The sequence below is a fragment of the Oratosquilla oratoria genome, chromosome 20 (genome assembly GCF_046742065.1).
Source record: "Oratosquilla oratoria isolate Oo_2021 chromosome 20, ASM4674206v1, whole genome shotgun sequence".
Classification (NCBI taxonomy): domain Eukaryota; kingdom Metazoa; phylum Arthropoda; class Malacostraca; order Stomatopoda; family Squillidae; genus Oratosquilla; species Oratosquilla oratoria.
This window is the reverse complement of record NC_134796.1, coordinates 39,049,822-39,059,705: the sequence shown is the minus strand read 5'-3', so window position 1 is coordinate 39,059,705 and position 9,884 is coordinate 39,049,822. Positions and strand designations below refer to the sequence as shown.

Genomic DNA, 9,884 nt, shown 5'->3' with positions numbered 1-9,884 from the left:
TGCAGAAAATTGTTTCTTGATATTATTCAGGCACATCATCTTTTCAATTTCTTTCTATGACACTCTTCCATCCCGATATAACTGACTCCTTTGTGCTTCTGTCTATCTGCAGATACTCTATGTTAATGCCTTCCTTTATCTTTCCATCCTTGCAGACTAGCATTCCAAAATTAAGACTGGGTAGGGCTATTATCTCGGACCAGTATTGCACAAGCTATTTTCAATAGTTCCACCTTATATCACCTTATCTAGACCTCTCTTGATGGACACCTGTACTCTGAAGGAATCTACGTCACATCCGCCAGGTCACAGCCCACTCAATAGAAATTCTCTGGAATTGTCTGAAGGGTATGAAAGCAGAGCAGTTACATAATATTATGTTCTATTTTTTTTTACTGCATCTGGGGCATTTGGTGTTTTGGCACCAGGCCAATTCTGTGTTTGTACTCTTTTAGTGATGACTACAGGCATGTTAGAGTCACTCTTGTGTTTTGAGTGTAATTTCTCTTCTGGGTTGGTGTATGGTGGGCATTTCTTAAGTACTGGATTTGTTGGTCTAGTTGAAAATGTTCATTTGTGTACAATATACATCATCTTGATGGACAGATGTGTCAAGATGAACTAGGGGTAAGTTGCCATAGATGTTGTATGCTGCTGAGGTCAGTTTCTAATTACCTCTTGTGGTGATGTGATGCATTAAGTTTCATGCAGTCATTACCTTGGGAGTTAACAATATCCCTATGGACGAGCCACATGGCTTTATCTTACCACTGGAGCAGACCTTCACTCATAGGAGATTGACGTTCTTAATACTCTACAATTCTTTTTTTCATATCTTCCTATTTCCAAGGAGAAAATATAAATAAAATTTTGACACCTAAAAAAAAAAAAAAAAAAAAAAAAAAATTAAACCAAATGATATACAAAAAATTGGACAGGCTCTCAAATTCCTTAACTTCTAACTAAATGACAAGTATGATTTAGCAACAAGTACCTCTATAAGATTTATGCATGATAAATGTATATTAAAAGATATTTCTTCAAATTAATCAAACGTCTTAATATTCAAACGAAATTTGTTTTTGGGCTCCCTAACACTCACTTAGGTAGGGTATTATTTCTTCCGAGAGGCTTTCATATCTGCTTATATTACATCGGCCAAGTTTTAATCAGAACAATAGTGCCACAATCTTTTTTGTTTTTCTTACCTTATTTCCCTTTTTCAAGAGCTTTTGAGTAAACACATCACACCAAGTGCCAAGATTTCACACATTCACAGCATACAGATCCTTTGGCTGCAGCGAACAAGGAGCCAGCATATTTGGGTATGGAGAGTTGCCAAAAATAATTCTTGAGAGTAGTTTTTCAATAAAATTTATTGTAATTATTTGTAACGAGCAATATATCCCATTTTCCTATAAACATTATAGGTTTGAGCTTTGGAAAGTGGGTATAGAAAAATACACAACTACAAAACTAAGATGAATTTTCAAATAATACCCCATATATCGATAGACACATACCATATAATGCTCTATGATTTTTTTTCCAGAAAATATATATATATAATATATATATATTTTTTAGATTTTCAACTGCTCCCTCCCTAATATAATGTTACATTTATGATCAGACTGATGATTATTCAATAAAGAATGATGATCGCACTTAATTTCTACTATCTTTTCTGCTGCTTACCTTCAACATCTCCTTCATCCCAACTATGATTCCACCTCTTTTAGCATAATACTGCCCCCCATAGATCGCAAAATGCTGTCTTCAAGGATAGAAGCATTGGTTATCCATGACAACATATAATAACCTGCTACACTGCATCACCTCTCGCCTGAGCCACTTGAAACCTCTGTACATTCACTCTCAGACATCTCTCTATCCTCCGATGATAAATTTTCAATAAGGTTCTCTCCTCTTCTTTTTCTTGAGACAATATCTGATGGTAGTTTAAGGGTCTTCTCTGTCACATTAGTATACATGTCACTGCTAGAATCGGAATCTGATTCTGTATCTGAGTCGCTTTCTTCACTCTCACTGTCACTGGGAGCTGCCATTCCCATTAATAAATTCTGGAGGAAAAAAAAAAAGAGAGAGAGAGAGAGAAGAGAGAGAGAGAGAGAGAGAGAGAGAGAGAGAGAGAGAGAGAGAGAGAGAGAGAGAGAGAGAGAGAGAGAGAGAGAGAGAGAGAGAGAGAAAGATAGAGAATTCGCATTAGTACATTACCATTTTCTTTAAAGGGAAAAAATTATGTTGACAACTGAACTACATACACATACATACACACACAGATATATATATATATATATATATATATAAATATATATATATATATATATATATATATATATATATATATAAATATATATATATATATAAATAAACATGCACACACACCAAGGGTTTTCTCCCCTTTATAGGGGAGGGAGGGAGGTGGGAAGTGGAAACACACACCCACATCATCTATCTATATGCCAAAAGCTTTTTCCCCCTATAAAGGAGGTAGCCATGTCAAAAGCATGTACCCAGTCCCACATTCCACTCCCACATCATACATAACTATATTAAAGAAATTCCCCACCCTTTCAGAGGGATGGCCAAGTCAAAGCACAAACCCACGTCATAAACAAATAAAACGCATTCAACCTATCCTCCCATCTCAGCACTTTAGGCATGAAGGATCATCCCATCCATTGTTACAATGCTTGGGTCAAAAGCATTGAAGTGAAGGACAATTCTTTCAGAGTAAGATGCAACAATAGGAGTTGGTTTACCCCTACAACCATACTGTATGACAATCCTTCTTCATCCACTCAATATGAATTATGAAGACAAACCCTTCAAGTCACATCAACTCTTCATCCATTCACTGCTATCTTCTGTTTTCTCTCTTCCCTGATCAACAAACAATCCATGTATATCAATGTCCCCTTCATCCCATCCATATATCTCATTCCCAATCTTACTCTCAACCTCACATCAACTGATAAATGGAAATATGGTGTTGCAGCCTTACCATTTCAATAACTTTTTCACACCCATCAGTATTTTCTATGTCCAACTCCTTGACTTCTTCCGTGTCTTTTGGTATCCTCTGATTGGCTGTCTCAAGTTTAGGAAGGAATGTCTGGAGCTGATCAAAGAGAGGACTGCGTGCAACCTAACAAAGAAATAAAATGTTATGTAATAATAAAAATAGTATTCTGAAAGTACATACACACTAAAAGCCTTTCTCCCTTTATATGGGAAGTGGCCAGCCAAAATACATCTTTAAAAATGCAACATCTTTTAACACTAATAATGTTGGCAAAAAATATATTGACCTTGATACTTAATGTTGCCTCTTTCTGCTAAACATTTCTACCATGCAGTTATCAATTCTTTTAACATAATCATTCTTGTGGGTCAAAGGAAAAACTACTTCAATCTGCACATTATTTCTCTAGCTCCTTGGCTTGATGATTCTAAAATTACATCTACTTTTTCATACAACAGGATAAGTATATCTGAACAATTCATAACATAAACCTCAAGTAAGTATTTTACATCTACTTTAACAAGAATAGGAAAACTTTTAATCTGTACAACCTATCATGTAAACTTTGTAGGACTGCTTTTTGTTTTGTTTTTTGCAAAATATTTTCAAGCACACTTCAAGTATTATCATAATCCTGGAAGAAAAGTCTATTAGCTTAAGTATCTCTGCTGATGAAAATATAACTGGTTAATGAGGAAAATACATCATTTGTCAGAACAATCCTAGACTCCATGTTCAATTTAGTCTACAAGTAGTGCTTTTGTAAGCCTAGTATGAAATAATGTACAATTATCTTTAACATTTTTACAAGATTAAATGAGTCCCATTAATACATAGCTCAATGTATGATCTTTAGTCCCATCAACCAAATTAAGCAAGGCTTGTTTTCCACATCTAAGCTGTTTATTGACACCTGCTGATATATGTGAAGTAAAAAATTAGCATGATTACCATCTTGCCTCAATCTCCCTAATGAAATGTAAATTGCCCAAATTCAACAAAACCATGTTATCCAGTTTTATCGATACTGTATCTTTTTGGACAAGGTGCAGGGATGACCCGTCATCCAGGAGGTGCTCAGATAAGAGGGAGGGTGGAGGGGTGTGGAGTGTATTCAGGGATGGAATGGGTGGAAATGATTTTATGCCTTTCCCTTTTTGGCTACCTCCCTTGTAAGGGGGAAAAAGCCTTGGTATATGTATATATGTATGTATGTATCTTTTGCCTAAGTCTAGTAAACAGACTCTAGTTAAGCAAATCAAGAAACATGCAATTTCTAAATTATACAGAGGTCATTAAGTTATTGACTAACATCATCTACTGGGGGAAAGCTATTAAGGGCAATTAAGAGTTTTTACAAGAGTAGTAGAGCCTGTGTTAGAATTGGAAATGGCGAGAGTGAGTGTTTTGAGGTAAAGGTGGGACTATGACAGGGATGTCATGTTGCCATGGCTGTTCAATGTGTACATGGATGGGGTGGTGTGGGAGGTAAAGGCAAGGGTAGTGGGCAAGGGACTGGAGATGGTTAGAGAAAATGGAGAAAAGTGGGAGGTGAGCCAGTTGTTGTGTTTGTGGCACATTGAGAGGAGTAATTAAGGGAGTTAGCGATGGAGTTACGGAGGGTATGCGATAGGAGAAAGTTGAAGGTAAAAGCAAGGTGATGAGATGTACAAGGGGAGAGGATGGCAGCAAGTTGGAAGTAAATCTTAAAAGAAAGAGGCTGGAGGAAGTGGATAGGTTTAGGTATTTGGGGTCACACATGACAAGACAGGATGGAGTGGTGGGGGAAGTAAATTGTAGACTGAGAAAAGTAAGTAAATGCTTTGGAGGATTAAAAAGTGTCATGTGAAAAAGGCATTTGGGAATGGATGCAAAGATAGGACTTTATGAAGAGGTGATTGTGCTAACAGCACTGTATGGTATAGTGACCTGGAATTTAAGAGAGACAGAGAGGAAAAGTTTAAATGTGTTTGAGATGAAATGTCTGAGAAGTATGGTCGGGGTTATGAGGTTGGATAGAGTAAGAAATGAGGAGGTGAGGAGGAGAACTGGGGTGGAAAAGGAGATGACAGATAGGGCTGATGAAAGAGTATTGAGGTGGTTTAGACACATGGAAAGAATGATCAAAGAAAGATTAGCAAGAGGTATGGAAGGCAGAGGTAGAGGGAGTGAACTTGAGGGGACAAACAAGGATGAAATGGATGGATGGGGTGAAAGGGGTGTTGAGAAAGAGGGGAATGTCTGTTGAGCAAGGATGGGAGAAGACGAGATAGGGGTGAATGCAGAATGGCTGTGTATAGATGATACTGTGATGCAAGGAAGGGAGGAGGTGGGGGACAGGGGGGATGGGGGGTTAGGGAGTGGTTATGTATGAATGATATTTTGACACAGCCCAAAGGGATTTCTTCCCATCTTCTCTTTTTCTGCATCAGGGGACAGAGGAGGTTGCCAATTGAGTGAAGTGGCCTTGCTGTGGATGTACTGTGTCTTGCTGCATTACTTATGACCCAGGGTAGTGGGCAAGATACAGGGATGATGCGTCATCCACGAGGAGCTAAGATGAAAGGGAAGAAAGGGTGGTGGATGGGAGAGGAATGGGTGGGAGTGGGTAATTGCTTTTTTGACTTGGCTACCTCCCTTGTAAGGGGAAAAAAGTCACTGGTATATAAATAGATTGTTATTTTTTGAAGGACCAAGAATGGATGTATGCAAGTGGTGGTCTTGCAAGAATCATTTCTCTAATGCCAAATTTGACTTTCATTTTCTTTATAATGACAGTAAAAACACCAAAAACATTGGTTTCAAATATTGTAATACACATATGATGATATATTCAATGTAATGCCACAAACTCCCCCTCTCAGGAGGCTAGAACGATGCCCCTTACAGAGGACTTTGTAGCGTGGAATTTAATGAACCATGCCTTTGGTCAAACCACTGTCACCAGTGAGCATTCAATACAATAGCTAATTTCAAAGGTCTCAAAAGAACAGTAAATAAAATCATATTCACAATTACGGCACAATATAAACAAGATCCCAACTAAAACTAATTTAAATAAAATCAAGTAATGTAGGTGTCGTAACACACAAATAAAATAAAACTTAAACCCACTCTCGGAGAAAGATAAGCTGAGATACGGAGTAAACCGTATATTTCGACCACTGAAGAGGACCACAGTCAGTGGTCGAAATATACGGTTTACTCTGTATCTCAGCTTATCTTTCTCAGAGAGTGGGTTTAAGTTTTAATTGAAATAACATTACACTACAGAGAACTCCTGTTGACCTGATGGGTGTGGGAAAATTATAAACTGCCTACCTTAAAAGTTTTGGGTTTGTTTTCTTGAAACGGTCCTGGCTGCTTTCTGAACAAAGATTCCACAACAGCAGTCTGGCCTGTCAAAAGAAGTCCACAAATGTAAATAAAATATTAAATGGGTGTTCATAAGAGTATGTGCTAAGCAACATGTAAACTAAACTGTAATTCATCACCTCTGAATGCTTCTATTTTTGAAGGCAATGTCATACTGCATGGAAACTAAATCCATGTTGATTCTCAAAGGGGAGACACATCAGTGTCAAACATAAAGATTTCTTTACCGTGCTAACATACCTACACAGCACACTTAGCAACAGCCTTTGCAATCAGATTTGAGTTGGCTCAGTTTTGGTATATGAGTGGCCTACATACCTGCACAAAACACACTTAACGACTGTTTTTGACATCAGGTCTAGGTTAGTTAATTTTTGGCAACTGCTTTTGACATCAGATCTGGGTTGGCTATGTTTTGGTATACAAGTTTTTGAAAATGTAAATATGGTACCAGGATTTCAATATATCACTTAATTAATCTAATTTCATTTTAAAACTTTAATTTGTTCATTACAATCACTTCTGCAACAATTCCTTTATTCATACAAGTGTTCACTTCCCAGAGATCAAACTATTTTTGCCATCCTTGGGAAGTGATGAATGAGGAATATGGAGGAGAAATAAGGAAAGTTGAGTCGAAAGCAGTTATCAAAATGATGAGAGCAGGTAAGGTACTTGGGTTGGATGGGTGTCATGCAGTGTCTAAAAAAATGAGGTATAATGATGGTGGACTGGCTGGTGAGGTTGTTGTTTGTCTAAAGGAGAGTAGAGTGCCGGAGGAGTAATTGGTGAGGAACAGTGTAGGTTTTGGACAGATAGGGGTTGTGTGTATCAGATTTTTGTGGTATGCCAGATATGTGAGAAAGTTTTAGGAAAGGGTAAGGATGCTGTTTGGGCCTTTATGGATTTGGAAAAGGTCTAAGACAGGGTAGGCAGGAAAGCACTGATATATGAGATAGGAGGAAAGCTGTTAGGAGCAGTCGAGAGTTTTTACAAGAGTAGTAGAGTCTGCGTTAGAATTTGAGGTAAAGGTGGAACTTCACCACAGATATGTTGCCATAGCTGTTTAATGTGTGCATGGATGGAATGGTGTAAGAGGGGATTGAAGATGGTTAAAGAAAATAGAGAAAAAGGGAGATAACCCAGTTGTTGTTTGTGGATGACACTGCCCTTGTAGAAGGATCAGAGGAGAGATTAAGGAATTTAGTGACGGACTTTGGAAAGTTATGTGAAAAGAGGAAGTTGAAGATAAATGTGGGTAAATGTGATGAGATGTACAAGGGGAGAGGATAGCAGCAAATTGGAAGTGAGTATTAAGGGAGAGAAGCTAGAGGAAGTAGACAGCTTTAGATACTTGTGGGTGCAAGTGAGGGGAAAGGAGTGGAGGTGTAGGTAGAATGTAGATTGAGAGAAAAAAATAATAAATACCTTCGGGGATTAAACTGTAATGAGAAATAGACATTTGGGAATTGGTGCTAAGAGGAGGTTGTATGAAGGAGTGACTGTGCCAACAGCACTGTATGGAGTGGAAACATGGAATATAAGGGAGGAAGACTTTAAATGTGTTTGAGATGAAATGTCTGAGAAGTATAGTAGGGGTTACTAGGCTGGATAGCATGAAAAACAAGATGAGGAGAGCAGTGGTGGAAAAGGAGGTGGGAGATAGGGTTGATGAAAGTGTATTAGAATGTTTCGGACACATGGAAAGATTAGTAAAAGAAGTGTTGAAGGCAGAGGTGGAAGGAGTGAACCTAAGGGGATGACCAAGGATGAGATAGATGGATGGGGTAAAAGGGGTGTTGAGAAAGAGGGGGATGTCTGTTGAGGAAGGGAGAAGACATAAGATATGGGTGAGTGGAAAATGGCTATGTATAGATGATGCTATGATGTATGGAAGGAAGTGGGTAAGGGATTGGGTGTAGTTATATGTGAATAATATCTTGATGCAGCCCAAAGGAATTTCTATCTCCTCTTTTTCTGTATGAAGGGATGGAGAGGGGCAGGGGGTTGCCTATTAATGAAACGGCCTTCCTGTGGATGTGCTGTGTCTTGCTACACCGCATCAAACCCAAGGCAATGGGCAACGTGCAGGGATGACCCCATCATCCAGGAGGACCACTATGTAAATCTTGTGCTTCTTGTTGCAAAAAAAATTAACTTCAGCAACAGCTGTAGACAACAATGTCAACATCACCTTAGCACTTCTGGCTAGTCCCAAGGAACAAAAAATATGCCATATTTTCTATTGATACAATATTCAAATAGCCACCTCCAAATAATAAAATAAAGATTTGATTTTGGATATCAGTCTATAATTTGCCTAACCTATACGAACTTTGAACTTAACCTAAGGCTAAGCTAAACATAACCTTGACATCTGATAATAATAATCATGGGATGATGGGTAATATACCATTTTTAACACCAAAACGTAAACTGAAAACAGCATAATGCGTTATGGTAGCTGTAAGGGGGAAATAACATTAGTAATTTCAAATTATATCGCTTCCACACCACACTTTTGAACTTTTCATTCAGAATGAGAATGGAAACCACGACTCCCACGAGAACATTATTATTTAGAGGACACTTACTTCCGTCACCTGTAATTTGTAACAGCTCTTTCGAAGTAGTTGGTTTACTAGCATTGTTACTATTAGCCATTTTCTTTCAGTATTAACTTCCTTGCAGCCTGACTTGTAAATATGTTTTCAGTTTTAACGCGTGGTCTAAATGTTTATTTACATTTACAAGCAGCGACTAATGGAAAGTAAAGATCGTATCCCACACACTAAAACTGTCGTATTTCACTCGAATTTATTTTACACCAGCAAAATTAGATATGTTCGTTGTCAATTTCATCTGAATTATTCAGTTACCTGTTCTTCTCATACACCCCTGAATCCATCACTACCCATAGTTGTTTGTGTTAAGATTTGAGTTTATGTGAAAAAGTTGAGTTGTGGCCCAGATGACATACACCCTAGGATCCTCCAAGAAATATCAGATTATATTGCTGGACCTATCACCATTCTGTTTTGTAAAAACATCGAACAGTGAGAACTACCATTGGATTGAAAGGAAACTTTGGTTGTACCCATTTTCAAGAAAGGTTTCAAGAAATTGGCATCAACTTATCGACCCATATAAGTTTCATATCAATCCTGTGTAAGATTCTTGAATCCTATGTATGTGAAGCAGTATTAGGCCACCTTATTGACTATAATGCCATATCCCCACAATGACACGGTTTTATACACGGGCGTACTTCCCTTGTCCTATAGCTGTTGAACTATTCTGATCGCTGTGTTGAAGGGCTGTGGGCAGCATAGTGGATGTGGTATACTTGGGCTATGCTATTTTCTTTTATATTGTCCCGCAACTGCGATTAATACCCGAACTTAATAGTTATGTCATTCAGGGAAAGGTTCTCACATGGGTTGTTATTTCTATTCTTGGA

The 9,884-nt window shown here is 38.0% G+C and overlaps 1 protein-coding gene across 1 annotated transcript; it reads right to left on the bottom strand.

Annotated features, from left to right (window-relative positions):
• Positions 1-903: 903 nt before the first annotated feature.
• On the bottom strand, positions 904-9,202 carry LOC143036466 (NOP protein chaperone 1-like). The gene is made up of 4 exons (XM_076203853.1): positions 9,019-9,202; positions 6,371-6,447; positions 3,029-3,172; positions 904-2,084 (listed from the first exon to the last, which is right to left on the bottom strand). The coding sequence occupies exons 1-4, from the start codon at positions 9,086-9,088 to the stop codon at positions 1,836-1,838; spliced, it is 540 nt and encodes a 179-aa protein (XP_076059968.1). The 5' UTR covers positions 9,089-9,202; the 3' UTR covers positions 904-1,835.
• Between the last annotated feature and the right edge of the window lie 682 nt (positions 9,203-9,884).

Excerpts from the sequence above, each read along its gene's own strand:
- LOC143036466 (XM_076203853.1), bottom strand. The coding sequence starts at position 9,088 with ATGGCTAATAGTAACAATGCTAGTAAACCAACTACTTCGAAAGAGCTG. Across the intron at positions 6,448-9,018 it reads ACAAATTACAGGTGACGGAA|GCCAGACTGCTGTTGTGGAA; the intron begins GTAAGTGTCCTC and ends TTCTTTTGACAG. Across the intron at positions 2,085-3,028 it reads GTGAAAAAGTTATTGAAATG|AATTTATTAATGGGAATGGC; the intron begins GTAAGGCTGCAA and ends TTTTTCCTCCAG.